The sequence below is a fragment of the Melopsittacus undulatus genome, unplaced genomic scaffold (genome assembly GCF_012275295.1).
Source record: "Melopsittacus undulatus isolate bMelUnd1 unplaced genomic scaffold, bMelUnd1.mat.Z mat_scaffold_562_arrow_ctg1, whole genome shotgun sequence".
Classification (NCBI taxonomy): Eukaryota; Metazoa; Chordata; class Aves; order Psittaciformes; family Psittaculidae; genus Melopsittacus; species Melopsittacus undulatus.
In genome coordinates, this window is record NW_022994423.1 from 23,595 (window position 1) to 43,225 (window position 19,631).

Genomic DNA, 19,631 nt, shown 5'->3' on the forward strand with positions numbered 1-19,631 from the left:
TAATGCCAATCTTCTCCTCATTATTTTTCCACTTATATCCCAATGAAAAAAGTGTCTGATGCAGAATAATAGTCATCAAGAGATACCCCTAACTTTAAACCAGAAATATGTTATTATGAAAATCATAAGGTCAGATCATGTAGCATTATTTTATAATCGAGCTTCAAAAGCATCATTTCACAGACCCAAAATTCAAGAAACAGAAGAACGACTTATGTGTAACATGCAGAGCCCTACAAGGCTCAACTAATTACATAGAAGATTAACTGGGATATGTGGCTGTCCTGTGTGGCTATGTGGGCTATGTCCACTGTCTAGAAGCCCAACAGTGGCTTAAGGAGTGTTTGCCTCTCAGATGTATCTCACAACCAGGGTTTATGGAAAGATGTTTGGAAGAACCTCTCTGCTCTAAGTGTTTTGTCTAAACATAGAAACTTTCCTAGTGAACATTGCCTGGGGTCAGCAAGTTTCAATCACAGAATCACAGAATCCCAAGGGTTGGAAGGGACCTTGAAAGATCGTCTAGTCCAAGCCCCTGCAAAGCAGAGTAACCTAGACTACATCACACAGGAACTTGTCCAGGCAGGCCTTGAATATCTCCAATGTAGGAGACTCCACAACCCCCTTGGGCAACCTCTTCCAGTGCTCTGTCACTCTCACAGTAAAGAAGTTCTTCCTGTTGTTCACATGGAACCTCCTATGCTCAGGTTAAACCCATTGCCCCTTATCCTATCACTGGATATCACTGAAAAAAACCTAGGTACATCATTCAATATTTTTTTCTTGGATTTCCCTAAAAAACTAGCCACAGTAAACTTTGAGTTTATCAATATGACACTGCAGAAGTCGTGCCACACCTTAGAAAATGACTAGGTTTAAGATGTTAGTTAGTTCTAGTCACATTGTTCAGGTCAATATAGCAACAGCTCCTAATAAAGTAGGACAAAAACATAAACCAGAGACCCATTAGTATCTACAAAAAGAATTTTGACATGCACCAAACAGCTACCCAAGCTGCATATTACTCAAGAAAAAAGAAAAATTATTGTTATGAAAGAAATATTTAATGGTAATATTCATTTAGGATTATTTTTTTCATCACCATCCAAAAGGAAACTCTCAATATGTTTTACATACACAATCCAATAACAAAGCTCAAAACCCCATTAAATATCTTTGAGTTTGGACGGTTTTCAAGCATTTCAGATTAGAGTTTACAGCTGATATTTCAGATGTGTAACTGTGTCTACAGCTTAACTGAATGTATCATTAGTTTTCATTAGTCTCTTAAAAACACGGTTAAACTTATGACCTGATTGGGAGTGGAACAATTATTATAAAGTAATGCTTTGGGCACCTATTGTAGCATTTTTTTCATAAGGGTGTAACTGAAGGGTTCTGGGAATGAGATAGGATATGATTTTTTCCCAACATTCCACTGACAAAGTCCTCTCAGTTTTTCCCTACATCACTTTTTATTTCATATTCAAGTGAAAATGAGAGTAAGTTGGTATCTGTGTAGAATAGATGCGTGAATATTCAAAATGATGAAGCAAATTTAACACTGTAGCAGTACTAGATGATGCAAAGATTAAATCTATTTTAATGCATAAGACTGCTGATTACATTGTAAAAATCCTACTTCTCTAATTTTATAGTACTTCAGACAGTGTAACACTGTTTTAGTAGGAAAATGGTGGTTTGAGACTGTCTTATAGATACTGAAGAAAATAAATTTACAATAAGCATACAGCAACTTTGTGACTATTCCATAAGATCTCTTCCAATTCCTGCATTATCTATGTTATAAAATTGTGACCTCCACCAGCTGCTGAAGGGTGGGACTTTTGCCAGCAGCAGCTCCTCACAGATCTCTGTGTGCTCAGTGCTGTAGAAATTACAAACTATAATTGCCTAAGAGATTAAGACTTTGGGAAAATCCAGAAACTATTTCAGCTCTTGCAACAGCCCTTTAAAGCATCTGTCTGGAGCCTCCCACTGAGCTGCTTGTATCAAAAAATGTACTGAAAGATCTCTGCTTTTTCTTCCGCCTTATGTGTAACCAAAGGCATACCTTTTCCTTAAACTTTCCTTTCAAAAGGAAAAATATATATAGCTACACACTCGTCAAATATAGAAATAATTTTCTTCCTCATACACACTCTACAGAGGAAAGTGGTAAAATCTCTGCTGATCAGACTACATGAGATGAAATAGCCAGAATTACTCCAAGGAGAAATGATATTGCATAATGCAAAGAGTAAAAATAAAAATTGTGAAACAATCATTCAACTGCCTCTTTACAAGTCAGAATTTTATTGAAATATAACAACTTTTAGTGTGTGCTAAAGAGAACATACTACAAAAGTAATATTTTTATATATATAGTTTTGATGATAGTGGTGGTATTAAATTATTCTGCAGCACCTAATAAATTTCACATAAACTTTGATTTTCCAATAAAATGATAATAAAATATAGGTCTTGTAAATTGGAAATTGCCTTTCTTCAAAATAAAGTTTGATTTTTCCTGGATGAACCCAGGGCAATTAATTGCCATCTGTGTTTCAGCAAATTCTCAAATGTTGCAGACAGTGTATGAAAGCATGAGATTGAAGAGAAAGACAGAAGGGATGATGAACATGAGCCAATGGATGAGATGGGTAAGGACAAAAAAAAGGACAAGCAAGGCTTACACATGTGTTGGCTGGAATGGAAGGAAAAGGGTGGGCAGGAAGCAAAGGAAAAAGAGACAAAATTATAAACATAAATTTTTTACTGTTGACAGGATTGGAAAGAGATCTAGTAGATGAAGATTAAAGTTACACTAAATGAGAAGAACAAAAAGAAATCTTGAATGCTTATTCAGTAAATGTAGTACTCCTATTAATATTATATGATACATATAACAACATAATTAAAGCCGTGGAACATTTCTATTAAAGGGCAGTCAATAAAGATTGTGCAGATCTCAACAAATTTGCGCTGATCATGCAATTTTCACATAACCTAAGTTGCTGGGTAACATAAGCTGAATGATTATTTAATTCCCAATTTAATTGCGAAAATCACATCTTGAAATTAGTAAAACACTTTTTTTTTTTAATGGAATAATCTCAGACATAATGTCCATACTGTCTTAATCTTGTAGATGCTCCCCGGGTTCCAGATTTACTTTTCCTCCCCACACTGTGTTCAGAAATGTTAGGAAAATAAACATCATTGTTTTCAATTTGTGACTTAAATCAAACTGATCTTTCAATTTTTAGTCTTTTTCTGCTGCTGCATCATTAATTATTCCATATGAAGCAGACTTCCAAATTCATTCATCAGAATCTGGATTCTATTCAACAAGATGAATATTAAAATAGCCATAAAGAAAACACTTTCTTCTACTGGCAGAAGTTACTGATGGAAGCTGTCAATGCTAGCATCTCTGTGAACAGGTTGTACTTGAGCAGTGAGTAGACTATTCCAGCAGAAACAAGTTAAGAGGTAAAAACATTCTCAGTGAGTCAGGTCAATATTGCAGACTTCCTATCGTGTATTTTATTGGGTGACATGGTTTAGTGGGAGGTATCCCTGCCCATGGCAGGAGGGTTGAAACTAGATGATCTTAAGGTCCTTTCCAACCCTAGCTATTCTATGATTCTATGATTTTCACAGTGCTTTGGCAAATGCAAGGATTAAAAAGTAAAATAAATCAGCGAGCAATAAGACTAATTGCAGAATGACCAGGTCTATATGTAGCAGGCTTTTGTCAAAAATGTGTTATAACAAATTAAGTTATTTTGCTGTTATTGAGACTCCTTCAATCATCTAAGATCATAATTATTACAGCCTGTTTTGAAACTATTTCAATATTCATAATTAGTTCCTGTTAACCACATCTAGCAGTAATAATGTTTTAGTCTTGTGGAACAAGTAACTTCACTGGAATAAATCTTTACTGTTCCAGCATAATAAATGGATTTACTACCCCAACACAGAAGACAAGAAGAACTGTTAACACTGGCCTGTTATATTCTACTGTGTCATTGAAGGAAATGCAAACTGTAAAAACCTTGAAGCATTACACTACTCAGTCTAATCATGGTATACTTTCTACCCTCAAGTTTGAAGGTTGGTATTCAACTGATATACGCTGACATATTTTTTTATCAAAAATACTTGATATTTCTCTGGAGCAATCTACATGCTGGCTAGGGACATTTTTAATTTGGTTAACATAAGAACGCATTGCAGACCTTTTTTGTCAGTTAACAGCAGCAAAACCCACCACATCAGTTTGCCCTGTAACAGGTGATTCTCATGCTGTCCAGAAAACCTTTTTATACAATTAGAGTATGTGCAGGCTTCAGCCTGAACAAGTAATATAATCCTAATATTACAGAGATTTTGTTTGGCCTAGCCAGAGTAATAGATATTACTGTGAAACTAGTTTTCCAGCATTTATAATTCTGCCTCACATTTATTTTCCTGAATTTATAACTTCTCCAATGTAGATATGGACTTTCGATAACTACAGGTGCTGCATAGCAGACAATTGCCAGTAAGTGTACCTACACTTTCTGAATGCAAGTAGATTAAGGCAATTATACATATTTTCAAGCAAAACAAAAAAAAAAAAAAAAACCACAAAACCCAGACAAAAAAAAATCACACATAAAATAAGGATATTTAAGCTATCAAAGTGCTAAGAAAAGTTTGTTATAATAGTAAATTCCTAATTAAGAATTGCCTTTTTTTTATAGCTGGCATAGACAATTTAGGAACATGACAAATGCACATAATTACTACCATTGGGATAGATCAGTTTTTCCAGTTTGGGGGGTTTGTTTTTGTTCTTTTTTATTTCTTTAAATAGTTGATGATCACATCTAGAGTGCACAATTATCTCCCTTACTCTGTAAAACAGCAATGCTGGCCTTCATCCTGATCCTCTTGCCCCCTGAAACACTGATCCTGAGAGGCTGCTAAGAGGCTGAGATAGCAGCCTGATCCCTCAAGCTATCTCAACCTCGTAGAAGCAGTTTTGCAAATATGTTTTTTAAAGAGACAATATAAGGGGAAGTTTGCAAATAAGAAGGTTTGTCTAGGATATGCAGAACCCATTTCCCGTGGAAGTATTTAAAAACAGTGTTTAGGGTCTCCTGGGAACAATTTCTTGGTGTAAGTTCATAACACATCCACTTAAACAGCTTGAGCAAAGATGGTAGTTGGTACCATGAAGCATAGAGGAATTGTTAGCAAAAGGAAGAGACAGGCAAAGACAAACCCTAGAAGGCAAGCACACAGCAAGGAGAAAGAAGGATTTATTAATAATTGCCTGCTACCTGCAAAGTAAGTCCAAAAAAACTCTAGGTAGCAACATAAAGGAGGTAAAAGAAATAGAAATATCCTCACTATGGAGAAAGGGGAAATGAAACCAATAACAAAATGCAAGCATTCTGTCCATGAGGGATTTTTCTGAGATTTAAGTTAATACAGAGTCTAAATTTGTGAATATCAGGTGGAGAGAAAAACAAAACTGGAGTACAGAATGCTCAATTAAAGTTTGTCAGGAAATGCTAACAGGAGAAAGAATTAACAGCAGACAGAGCATAAGAGCAACAAAGACATAAAAGTAGAAATAAAACATTATAAAAAGAAAACAGAAACTTCTGATTCTGTATTTCTGAAAGAAATTTTGTATGTAATGGTATGAATAATTTGTTCAAAACTAAAGCCAGATTAGGATTATATAAATAAAAGATTATCATACTATAATATGGAAAATACATTCTGCAAGGGCCAGATTTAATTATTCTATTCTAAACAGAATATGATATCGTTGATTTTAACATTGGTTTGTAGTGTACAACTTTCTACAGGTAAGCAGAATACAACCGTAAATCATCATTCTGTAAAAGTTTGATGGTTGCTTCCTTCAGAAGAATGGGACAGTTGAGCCAAGATGTCGTGGAGCAGCTCTAAAAACAGTAAAGAATTAACAAGCTAAAGGAAAAGGAGCAATACCAGTGTAAAGCTGTTTTTTGCCCTGTGTATCTTGTTACTTTCTTGGAAGAGGAAAGCATCCAGTTTAAGAATTTAAATAATCATGAAAAATTTTAGTCCAAACCACAAGATTCTGACTATGACATATGGATGAGGCTCTTCTCAAAGTTATTTCTGAAAACCCAGGTTTGTTCTATCTGCTCACCTCTAGCAAAACTACTTTCTTAGAAATATTTTTAAAGATGCTAATTACAGAAGAAATCTGGAGCCCTCTTTGCCTGAAGAAGGACAAAAAAGATTTAAATTAGTGCACAGTAATACACAGACTTATTGCAGAATTACATGATGTTGTACACTATAGGTACTCAATTCTGTAGCAGTAGTGTAAAAAGATGTGGCAAAGGCATATCACAAGTTTTCTGAGTATTTTCTTATTACTAATGTAAATTTGGAGTCATACTCAGTACATACTGATAGTTTCAGGTTAACAACTTTATACTAAAACTCCAGATTGTGAAGGTAATACTTAATTTTACCATTCTCAGATCTCCTGTGGAAAGGCCAGTTATCCTAGTTTTGCATGTCTCATGAAGCAAGACTTACCAAAATGTATATTACATAAGAATTTATACTTTCCATTTTGCATGTTTATAAAGTAAACTAAGATTAAAAGGAAATGAAGGCATCTAAAAACAAAGAAGATATTTTCTATGAAGATGAGCCACCTGCTGAGAAAGGTCTATTGCAAATGCTTTGAGTCACAGGCACACAGTGGTTATAGCCAATCTAAAACTCCAGCCAACCAAGAAAGAGAGCTGCTTAAGACAGTATTAAATTATACAGCTGTTTGGCTAAAAGTAGTGGATTGTATTTTCACAGACAAAGGGAAGAAGGCCAAATACTTATTTATGTAATATTATTCTGCTGTTATTGAAATGCTCTCCTATGAATTTTCTTCTTCGATCATTTCATAAAATTAGGATCACACTTTTGCAGGTACCTCCCACATCCTAAATTTTACTTACATAGTTTCTTGCTGGTTTTACTTTTAACAGAATACAGAACACCAGGCTACACACTACAGCTGAGTAGGTAGTAAATGTGACATTTCAGCATTGTATCATCTTGAAAAGGTCATATTTTCAGGTCCTGGCACATTTTTTTAGAGTTAATGCATCTAACAATTGATACCAGATCTAAAATGCCATGTTCTGCATCTAATCTTTAATATGCTGTATTTGTCCATTGATACTTTTTGTGTGTGACTGAACCATTCCCATGAACTAGAAACTGTTCTCCTTAAGTAAAATGCATTTTTTTATATATATAAAAAATGCATCCTTTGATGACATTGTACTCTCTCTGGTTGTTCCTGTCAAATTATTGTACATGAACAAGACGTATGGGCCTTCCTTGAAGAGATAACTTAATTCTTCTACACATAACCAGAATCCAGGTACAAGAACTCAGAGTGCTACTAGTGGGAACTCTCCTTAGTCGAGTTACAAGTCTTTTTATCATTAAGCTTTAGGGTAGTAGAGATTATGGGTGCATCACCATTAGCATTTTGGGTCAAGAATATACTATGGAGGAGGGGGTTAAGCAAGTCTTGCAGCTGTCCCTGCTTATTGAAATATGGTTTGCATCGTGTTTTTCAGAGGGCACAACGTGAATTCCTTTCCATGTAAAGCTAAATGTTAAGTATGCTTCAGGAGTGCTCCTACTGCTCTCAGGCCACTCATGAGTATTCAGGCTATTTTACCAGGCAAGACTGAGCCCAGAATAAGCCCCTGAAATACTTACTGTATGAACAGCAAGTTATTAGAACCAAGTATTTAGGTCTACCAATAGTTTCTATTGTGTTAACACTGCTTTCTAATATGCATGTAGCCATATGACTTCTCCACTTAACTCTGGACCGCATCTTTGGAGATTACATCCCCAAAATATCAAAAAGGCAGATTCTGTATAGTCATCAAAAGAGGGTTAGACCACGTGGTCTAATGCAAAAGTATTGTAAATATCAGACTTCATACCAGCTAGCCCTTATTACAGGTCTCATTGTAATATTTTTCACAGTATTCCATTCATATTAGTATAAAAATATTGATAACAACAGTATTTTCAGTGGTACCAATATTTAACTTGTGATGATTGCAAAGCCAACTGAATGAAAGAACCAGCAGAAGATCAGGATATCATCCATCTATCTATCTATCTACCTCTCAAAACACTGTTTTCAAACACTAAGAGGGAGGATATAAAAACTTCTATGTATGCTCTTTTGTTTTTCATTCAAATAAAAACAGTTTCACGTACATATGTATATTGCCAAATAATATCCTTTTCAGAAACAACGACTGTCCACTGACAGAAAGCTTACCAGCAAGCATCAAACATGGACACAACAGCACCTGAAACAGAGGCTTTCATATCTTGAAAGGAAACTTTCGGCTGTAAGAGCGTGCCTACATTAGTGTCTGTGGCACTTCCAGTAGAGAAGATAGGAACAACAGATTTATAGACTGTGACTTCATTTAGTTTACTGTTTGGTTTCACACATTTAAAAGGAAGCGAATCTACAACAACCTGAATTATCTCTGACTGTAGTAGGAAAACGTTAATGTTTCTATCAGGAAGATTTCTTTATTTTGCACTCTAAGAGTGTGATTCCCTTGTTTCGTGGCCTATATATCATAAACATGTGACAGACGGCACTAGCTGGCCTTGCATACTAAAGAGAAAGAACTGTGAAAAGATGCTGTTGGGAAATAACACCAAACATACCTTGTGCTGCTGATTTCTTACAAGATATCTTCTAGAATTTGTTCAAAACAGAAGAAAAATATAAAAATACAGATAGTACAACACACATTTGATAATCATACATCTATTCCTGTTGACTTCAGAATCTTGCCAAAATCAGTGATTAAGGGAATGTAGTTATACCCAGCACTTTGCAGATATATACTACAATTTATTAAGTTATTAGAAAAATTACTGTATATCACATCCTCCTTAAACAGGTTACTCAGTTTCAGTGGTCTACAGAGCTGTTAAACGGACAAAGCAGGCAACATAAACCTTTCACCTCTTACATTTAAAATATCATAAAGGCAGTTTTTAGAATAATTTAAACCACCATATTTATTTTCTTAGGATCTCTTTAACAAGGAACTAAATTAAGCACTCTACACACACTGAAGTAATCCACATCCCAAACAGCAGCTTATGACAGCAATTTCCTTTCAATATGTATAGTTTTAAGTAGGTACTGCACTGTTTGTTTCTACTTACTTATTTTTTCTTTCTGCTTTTTAACCTTTCAAAGCAATATAATTACCACAAAGCTTTTGTACCACTAACTGTTAATCAGTAGTTGTGACAAAATATGAAGTATTTCTTCTACAAAATATTTTTAAAAGCAGAGTAATATATATTTAAACAGGTAGAAAATTGACTGTGCAAGTTTCTTGAGAATTACACAGTTTACCCAGTTAAAAGCAATGGCTCATCTCCTTTTAGTCAAAATATTTCCTCCTCCTCTTTCCTTTAAGACATAATTTTAGAGACATATTTCACAACTGAATAAACTAAAATTTTTATTCCGTTAGGTTTGCCAAGTAAAGAACTGGGTTTAGTATAACTTTAAGTAATCAAAAAACCCAAATGCATCAAAAAGCTACCAGTTAAGCTTAACAATTAAATGCCAAAAAAAAAAACCCAGACCAAAAAAACCCTTTTTTTTTACAGTTCCTTAATTATTTCCCATGAATTGGAAGCATTTGGCTTCACACAGTTTTATATGCATTTGAACTATATCTCCAGATTGATATTTTCATTTAAGCATTTGACAGAGAGAAGATGGAAAACTTGTTATGAAGAGAAAGCATTGATTTGTGGCTGTTCTGCACTAATGGCTTCCCAGAGACTAATAAAATAAGTTAGAGCTAATAAAATGACAGATCTTTTACTCATGTTAACAATGAACTTTAGTCACCAAGTCAAGTCAGACCCATTATTCCAAATGCCAAGCCAAAAAGGCAAGGCAGAAGTCACGTGCTTCCTATCGACCCATATATTATTATACAAGTACATCTAAATTTCTCAGTCCTAAGATGAAATCTGGATACAGAAGAAAACTGGGTACAGTGACATCCTTATTTGGTACATTGTCCCCTCTACTAATTCATCAGACAATACAGCTAAATAATCACAGAGGAGCTGTCTTAGGTTCAGCTGTAGCAGTAATTTTTTCTCCTTCTTAGTAGCTGGTACAGTGCTGTGTTTTCAACTCTAGCTTGACAACAGTGCTGATAACATCAATGTTTTCAGTTGTTGCTAAGTAATGTTTACTCTGATCAACTACTTTTCAGTCTCATGTTCTGCCAGGGAGGAGGGGAAGCCAGAAGGAAGCAGAGGCATAACACCTGACCCAAACTAGCCAAAGATGTATTCCATACCACAGCATGTCATGCCCACTGTATAAACTGGGGGCAGCTACCTGGAAGGGCTAGATCGCTGCTCAGGCTGGGCTGGGTATTTGTTGGCAGGTAGTGAGTGATTGTATTCTCTCCCCTTGTTATTTGCCTTATCATTATCACTATTAGTGATAGCAGTAGTAGTTTTGTATTATACCTTAGTTACTGGACTGTTCTTATCTCAACCCATTGGAGTTACACTCCTCCAATTCTCCTCCTCATTCCACCAGAAGCTGGAGGGAGTTAAAAAGGAGGAAGAATGAGCAAGTGGCTGCATGGTTCTGTGTTACTGGCTGGGCTTAAACCACAAAAGAAGCTTTGGGAAGCATGTTGATAATATAGCTCTACACAAGCTGAGATTTAAGATTCAGTCTTCAGCTTTCATGAACACGTGATACCAAGTCAGATCAAATACATATCTTGTCCATTTCCATCACAAACAATGAATTATAAAAAAGTAAAATCAGGCAAGGTGACAGAATAACACCCAATGCTATTGTAGCCTTTGAAACTTCCTCTGCTGGATGAATCCTTATATCATTGGAAACCATCATCTGGTTTCCAAGATTATCTGGGGGTTTATCCAGAAGATTTTAGCATCTATAGTGTGCAGCTAGCTTCACAGGTCTGCTATACAGCAGTTGAAGAACTGTCACTTGTACCTTCTGAACTTCATGACTACTAGTTTCCTCCAAAACCTCAAATTTCTTGTACTGGTAGAGAAAGACTATCTAACCTTGCACAGCTTATTCATAATGTTGTGCATTTACAGACCTCTAGCCCACCATCTCTTAATCATCCTCTTTCCAGATTAAGGAGTCCTATTATATTCAATTTTTAGCCACATAGTGTTTTGGTGGGGTTTTTTTTGTTTGTTTGTTTGTTTTTGTTTTGGTTTGGTTTGTTTTGGGTTTTTTTGCTTATTTGGGGCACTGATGTTGCACACAGTATTAATGATATGGATGAAAGATGGATTTATACAATGTCATAAGTATGTTATCTGCTTCTCTGTGGTTTTCCCAGTAGTTCCTGGTACATGGTTTGTTTTTTGACCACTGCTAAGCACTGAGCTGCCATTATCATGGAACTATACAACATAACACGTAATTGTTTTGATGGATGATCAAATCACTTCTCAAAAAATTATTAAAAAAAGAAAAGGTTTAAAAAACTGGGGATAATATTGAGCGTTAGTTATAAACATTAACAGCCAAATAAGAATTTGGATTTCAAATATCTGAGATCATGTTTTAAAGAAACAATATTAAAGAGATTAGCAAATACATAATTTAATTTCAGATTACAGTAAATTATTAAATTAAATTTATTTGCCAAAAGGAAGGAGGTGCTCAACAAAATAAATAGGTTTCAGGAGTAGCAAAACATGAAACCTTCAAAACAGATGAAATCTAGGAAAACCAGAGGCAATAGAACTCATTTATTGCATTTTTTCCTGGAACTAATCTGTTACTTGTTACAGACTCCTGCTTTATCTATGCAGATGTTTTAATTTTTTACACTTTACAGCAAAGAATAATCCAGGATAAAAAGGATAAAAGCAAGCATGAATGGAACAGATTCATCAGTATTACATGAAGTAATGTTTAGTAATAAATTAAATTATAACTATGGGAACTTAAATAGTGTTGCAAATTTCTTTTAAGTAGTAAAAATATCAGTTCTGTCAAAAATCCATCACCTGAGCTTATCCAAGTCACTCTTTCTATGATTTTCATTGCAATAAATTTTCTTGAGTCAAATATGTATTGCCTGTGGAAAACTTCAGTAGTTTTAAAAAGAAATAATTAAAAGAAACTAGTAGCTTACATGGTAAAGACATCAATAACATCTCCTGCAGCTCTTGTCATCTCAAAGTAGGTTTGCAGAATGTTGACAGTTCCTGAAAGTGCTTCATGTCCACAACCACAGAATAGTGCAACTCCAGCATACAGCAAGATAGTGGCAATCAAAGATGCATAGGGAATACCTCCCAGGCATTTGATGCAGCACTCAAAGCACCCTACAAAAAAATGAAATTGTCTGTTACTATATTATATGAAGAAAGCAGAAAGAAGATTTTTGCTCTAGAGAAATGCTTTTGAAAATTAAAGACTTCAGGCCAAAGAGAGATGAGGTCAAGTATAAGAACCCATAATGTCAGAAAATCTGTGAAACAGCACAGGTTAATTCAACTTCAGTCTTCTCAGTACTGCTGCAGAGTCTTCTCAGCTACTGCTTGACCTATTAAATATAGACATGCCATCTGATTATCATGAAAATTAAACAGTTAATTCCTTGTACAGCTTCATGGTTTTATTCAGAGCAGGTTACAATGTCAATCCTAAGTTATACCTACATTCACAGTTCCTGTTGCTAACATACTGGATTACTGAGGAGAACCCTCAAAAACAGGAAAACCACAGAAAGAGCATATCCAGTTCAATTCCTTCCATCGTTATAGCTTTATTCATTTTTCTCATCTATACAGTGCTGACAAAAGAATTGCTCCTGCCTACTGCATCATTTCTTTGTGCGTCACTGAAATACTTCACAAGTATAAATGAAGATATCCACTGAAAAGTACAGAATTAGAAACAATTATAGAACTTGAATTTTCTCTCAATATATTTTACTCTGTGTAATATTTGTTACGTGAGGACAACTGCTCCTGTGTTGTACAAAGCAACATTTTGTCCAGCCATCAGTGTCTAAAGCAGTGCCCAGTACCCCAGTACAGCAAACCCTTTACCCAGCAAGGGTGCTCAAGTTTCCAAAACTACCTTGCCTAGTTTGTCAAGTAGTCTTGTGAATGCAACATCTCTGACTCTCCCAAATCTCGTCATTCCCATATGGACTTTAATGTCCTGTAGAGCCCTTCCTATTGCCTTCTGGAAGGACAGGGAAGGCATGAATCACTGACTGAGAGAAGGTGAACATCCACATGCCAGAAGTTTTATTTTTGACTAAACGTTACCAGCTAATGCCAGAAAGGATTTCAGATAGAAACCAAGGTGAGGCCCATAAACTTGAAATGCTTATACACACAATAGCCAATTAAAAGTTATAAAACATTCAACAGGTGTGAGTCACTATATTTCAATGTGCCCCAAAAGCTTTACACTATGCTAAATCACAAGCATACCAGAGATATATTAAAAGAAGAAGAAACAAAAAAAACCAAACAATCCCCCCAAATAAACCCCCTAAAACAACATAAAAAAAGAAAAAAACAACAACAAAACACAAAAAAGCCAGTATCTTTAAAGAAACTATACCTACATTTCTCAAAGTAGATGTAGCCTCTACATGTAATTTTGTATTTTGTCCTTTAAGTTAATAAGTTTTTATTTCCTCTATCTTGGATAACCAAAGAAGTAATTTCCTCTGTTCATTCAAACATTAATTTTCTACTTTTAATGAACAAATAACAATCTATCTCATATATATATATATATATATATATATATGTATATGTTTAGTAGCTACTTATACACAAGATTCCCTGCAGAGAGCAATTTTCAAATATACATGCAGTATAGAAACCTCTATTGGTATTTTGTAAATATAGGTACTACAAAAGGCATTATTAAAATTGCTGGATAATTCCTGTAAGAAAAATTGAAATGAGTATACTAAATATGTACAAGAAAACAAACTTCAAAAGTCGGGGTAATTCCCAACTATGTGTGCTAGCTGTATAAAAATAAAAAGATGTATCTTGAGACTGCTTCTGCTTGAGGACAAATCACTATTATCACAGCCAGCTGTAAAATACCCAGATGCAAAATGTACTAATTCAGGTATTTAAATTACTTCTAAAGTCTTACTAAGGAACCAGTTGTACAAATCACCCACTGACAGCAGCCATCACCTGCACAGTTGTAATAGAGCTTTTGGAGTAACTAATTCTTCATGCACATAAATACAGGAAATTGCCTAAGATTCCTTTAGCCCTGTTTTCCAGGATTACTGTTAACAATAACTATTGTTCTTCAGTGTTTAAAAGCCTACACAAATATTAGAAAAATTATCCTTCATTGGATAATCTACTGTCTAAGGGCATAAAACCTAGAAATATGTATTGAAAATAATAAATTGAACAAGGACTGCAGGGAAATACATAGTTGTGTGATATCAGAGTTATCACAAAATGCTCATTGCCATTTTTCAGTACAGCATAACAGCAGAAAAAGCTTTAGGAAACTAGTAACACTCTTGACCTGTCAGCATTATATGAAAAGTAAAAAGAGAGGAAGAGATGACAGTAGAGTGATAAACAGACTGATGTATGAGGGCCTGTTAAGTCAAAGATAAAAAAAGAAAGTAGACAAATATTTACAGGGACACATGGAGTGTAGGGAGAGTGTTTCTTGATATTGCAATAGCTTGGGGCAGGGAGGTGAAAGAGAGACTTTTCTAAAGGTATCTTTTTCACTTTCTGAGACAGGTGAAGTGGAAGATAGTTAAAGAAATAACACAGGGACAAAAATAGCTACTAGTCTGAACGAGAATAAATTTCATTAAGGTCAAACTCACATACAACTCCTGTATTTAATAGACTGAGTATAGGTATCTGGAAACATCTGGTTGTGCACTACCTCCTGAAGCTCCTCTACAATGAGAGATGAGCACACACTCAGATATCACCAACCTAAATAAATATTCAGGATCGGTAATATTACTTTATTATAGTGAAATAATGTAATACAGTAGAACAGCATAACAGTAAAAACAGTACGATAAAGTGATAACAGATAAAATTAGGTGCAACCAATGAAACATTTCATCAGGAACAAATCCATTTTTCCCCCAGTTATTTCCAAATTTGAAAAATAACTGAAACATATTTATAATTTGTGAAGAAAAAGTGCTTCTGTTCCTCTCTCATGATAAAAATGTTCATGCTTATAATACTTTGAGGGAAGATTTCAATAGTAGTATATTTTAGCAGTTGAACACTTTTTCACTAGTACAAAAAATTACTGAAAAAATTCCTCCAACCACACAAAATTTTCAAATAATCAGGTATTCTTGAGCGAGGTTTTGCTCATTTATTCAGCTTTTCCATAAGCTTACTGCCTTTCTCACCACTTACTTCATGAGTAACTCTAGAGTTATCAGGGTTGTCAAATCAACTCAAAACTAAAGGAGATCAGTGAATCAGGGCTAAGATTTTAAAATGGTAACACACATCATTCATACACCACAGAAGATAATGCAGTGCACGTAACATTTACTCTGATTATTTTCTTTCAGCTGTTCATAATGTGAAAATAGCTGTGTAATAACAGAACAATAGAAATTCAATTTTAACTTGCACAATGGTATTGAACAACCAGTGCAGAATTTGACTCAGCTGTGCAATCTGTATATATGTCTGTGAGAGACAGGCAGTCATTCACAACTCTGAACACCATCTTCACAAGACAGTTAAATATACAGCCACAGAAATAATTACTAGGAAAGATAAAAAAGATTGCATGCTCCTTTGATACTTGTTTTCTTCTGCAAATACAGGTTTCATTACTTTTCAAACAGTTCACTCTGTACAATAAGCCTGCATAATGACAATATGCAACAGAATTCAGCATTTATTGTTCTTATTTTGCTTAAGTTTACCAATATTTTCCCTTAGATAAAAATCTAGATCTGCTGGAAGACATATTTTTGTATAAACCATAGGAAATAATCCAAACCATCATACTTTTATTGTAGCTTTCAACATAAAGAATGTTATAATTTTTTATTTTATCATAAATCATTTCACGGAGAAAACATAATAATAAAATACATAGAAGATGACAAGGAATGTTCTTTTACAAGGATAAAATATAACTCAAAAATACTGGCTATATTCAATTATTTAAATAGTGCACATGAACAATGCACTACATATACTCACTTTCAGTCAGCAAAGATCTTGTAGACATAGAAATACATCTGCTCCTCTAGTATAATTATTACTGTTTTTATCAGAAATAGTCTTGATATAGAACTTTCTGCCCTGAAAGGCATATGAAGTATTCCTTGTACAGGCTATCTGCACACACCTCTCCTAGTTCATGCTGCTATTTGGGTGAGAGATTGATAATATATAACCAAGTGCACCAGCCAGACATAACTTGACCTTTTCTTTTTATGTGATTTCTCCTCTGCATCAAGAAGTCAAAAGATTTATACCTTGAGCAGAAGCAGAAATTGTCTTTGTGATTGGGACTGGAGCACATCCCGTATGAAAACAGGCTGAGAAAGTTGGGGCTGTTCAGCCTGGAGAAGAGAAGGCTGCGTGGAGATCTCATAGCAGCCTTCCAGTATCTGAAGGAAGCCTACAGGGATGCTGGTGAGGGACTATTCATTAGGGACTGTAATGATAGGACAAGGGGTAATGGGTTGAAACTTAAACATCAGAGGTTTAGATTGGATCTAAGGAAGAAATTCTTTACTGTTAGGGTGGTGAGGCACTAGAATGGGTTGCTCAGGGAGGTTGTGAATGCTCCATACCTTGGCAGTGTTCAAGACCAGGTTGAATGAAGCCTTGGGTGATATGGTTTAGTGTGAGGTGTCCCTGCCCATGGCAGGGGGGTTGGAACTAGATGATCTTAAGGTCCTTTCCAACCCTAACTATTATATGATTCTACGATTTACATGCTAAATATGCACACAAATTGCACCGCCACAGTTATGTGAGCACTTTCTCCTCAGTGCAGATCAAGACATATTGATTGATTGATGTCTTGGCTTCATGAGCGAAGATTTGGGAAGGGCTTTAACTACACTTACTACAAGCAAGATGACCAAGGGCATGTGGAATATACAAATCTGGTTGGAAAAGGGTGCTTAGGTAATCAGGAAGTGTCTGACCAGGACTGTCATCTCCTGGGTAATCTCGAGCTACCTATGAGCTGGTCCGCCCTCATGAAAGGTTGGATCTGCAGTTTCTCATGCACCTTGTCACCTATCGTATCGACCCTCACCTGTCCATATAGACAAGCAAGAGTAAGCCCTTCCAGCCTGTGCAGTGGAATTTTTTTAGGTGAGGATCCATTTCACATCAATGCATTTAAAAAATGAAGCAACATCTCTTGCCCACATAAGTCTTTGAAAGTGAAGTTTTGGCTTAGGGTAGTCAAATGCAAATTCAAGTGTCTCATGTAATGCAAGGTGTTTTTTTTTTTTTTTTTTACGTCAGTAAATCCTCCTTGGAACACTAATTCTCATTAAAATAGAAAATCATGCAGTGAATTGGAATGGGAAAACTACTATGACCCTTAAAGACCTGCTTTCCAAATAAATTTAAAAATACCTATTTATTCTTAGTGCATAAATAAATTGTCAAGTTCTTTCTCTCCATGATAATTATCATTCAAAATACAGGTATACCTATTACATGGCACTGTAATATATGGCACGTATCTAAATACAATACATGACACAATATCCCTCCCTCTTTCTCATTTTGATACTCTCCTCTACTGATTAATGGATAACAGTAACATTAAAACCTGAACAAGGGCAACAGAATTTTTAGGTTTTGTACACTGCTTAAAATTAAGTATAATTTCATCCAGAATTGTCCCTGGTTTTTACTAAGCACTCAAAACTCCAGTTCAGATTGTAATGTTTAAAAAAATTACATTTACAGAAATAAAACTTAATTCAGCAGGTTCACTAATAATCCATCATGATACTTTCTATATCAGAAATATAATTTAGATATACATTTTCATCATATGCACTGGATAGAATTGTTCAGTTATATTCAAGGCAATTAAATCTCAAATGAAATGCCTAAATATGTTTCAAATAATTAACAGAATTAGTGCACAGAGGTAGTAATATGAAATATGTTAGTCAGTCAATGAGAAGAAATATGATTTCAAGAAATCTGCAACAGAATAACACTCAGCTATTAAAAAAACTATTTAGCAAATTCACTTGACAGAGATATATGCAATTTCTGTGTTATCATCACCCAGTATAACTTTTCAAAGCTAAATTAAAGATGTGGTTTATATCTGAACTAAATTATATTAAAACTTTGTAATACTGTTTATTTATATATTTATTGTTATTAAACTTTATAATATTTATAATTAAAAATATAAATTCAGTTTTCAACTAAGCTTAAAGATACATCTAAAATAAAGAAACATGGTTTTAATTCTCATCAAAGGACACAGAATGGCAACTTACACAGCAAGCGAGGAGGTCCTCTTTTTCTCCTAGATTCAGAGTCACAAGTATATACTTATCCCATAGATAACAAACATGCTTCTGTTTTGTTCCATCCTTCTTAACTGCACTGAAATCTAGAGGATTAAAAAAACGGCTACCTACTGCTTTTATTCCTGGGTAACTGAAACACAGCTGGATATAGATAAATACACATATTTATCTATACTGGAAATATACTAGAAAAGTGTGTATACAAACATTTCTACTATAACATCCAGCACGGTTGTCCTGGTTTGAGCAGTAGCAGTCATTTTTTCTCCTTCTTGGTAGCTGGTGCAGTGCTGTGTTTTGACTTTCGGGCTGAGAACGTTTGCTGATAGCAAGTATGTTTTGAGTTATTGCTCAAATGTTTGGTTTTGTCCAAGGCCTTTTCTGAGCTCATGCTCTGCCAGGGAGGAGGGGAAGCTGGGAGGAAGGGGAGACAGGACACCTGACCCAGGCTAGCCAAAGAGGTATTCCACACCATAGCACATCATACCCAGGATGTAACCGGGAGAGACCCGGAAAGGCTGGAGCTCTGGGGGGATGGAGGAGGTATCGGTCGGTGCTCGGTCGGGCAGGGTGGGATGAGTTATGGGTCGGTGGCTGGTGAGGTGTTGTATTCCCTTCACTTGTTATTGACTTTATAATTATTATTTGTAGTAGTAGCAGCAGTAGTGATTTATCTTATACCTTAGCTATTAAACTGTGCTTATCTCAACCTGTGGGGGCTACATTCTTTGGATTCTCCTTCCTAACTCTCCGGGAGTCGGGGGAGCAAGGGGGAGTGAGTGAACGAGCTGTGTGTGGACTTGCTTTAAACCATGACAACGGTACAGAACGAAATAAAAAAGTTATGTGTTGAGTGTATATACAAAAGCAAATCTGAATTAATTAGCAAATAAAATAATTTCCTCATGTCTTTCATTTGTCATACTT

General features: G+C 35.2%; 1 protein-coding gene across 1 annotated transcript in view; it reads right to left on the reverse strand.

The window, feature by feature from the left end:
- Positions 1-12,498, reverse strand: part of LOC117438699 (neuronal membrane glycoprotein M6-a-like) — a gene marked incomplete at its 5' end in the record, with an annotated part of 33,560 nt that extends 21,062 nt beyond the window's left edge. Inside the window, one exon of the mRNA XM_034074144.1 lies at positions 12,306-12,498. Coding sequence (XP_033930035.1) covers positions 12,306-12,498 — 193 coding nt within the window. The remainder of the gene's footprint in view (positions 1-12,305) is intronic.
- Positions 12,499-19,631: the final 7,133 nt, after the last annotated feature.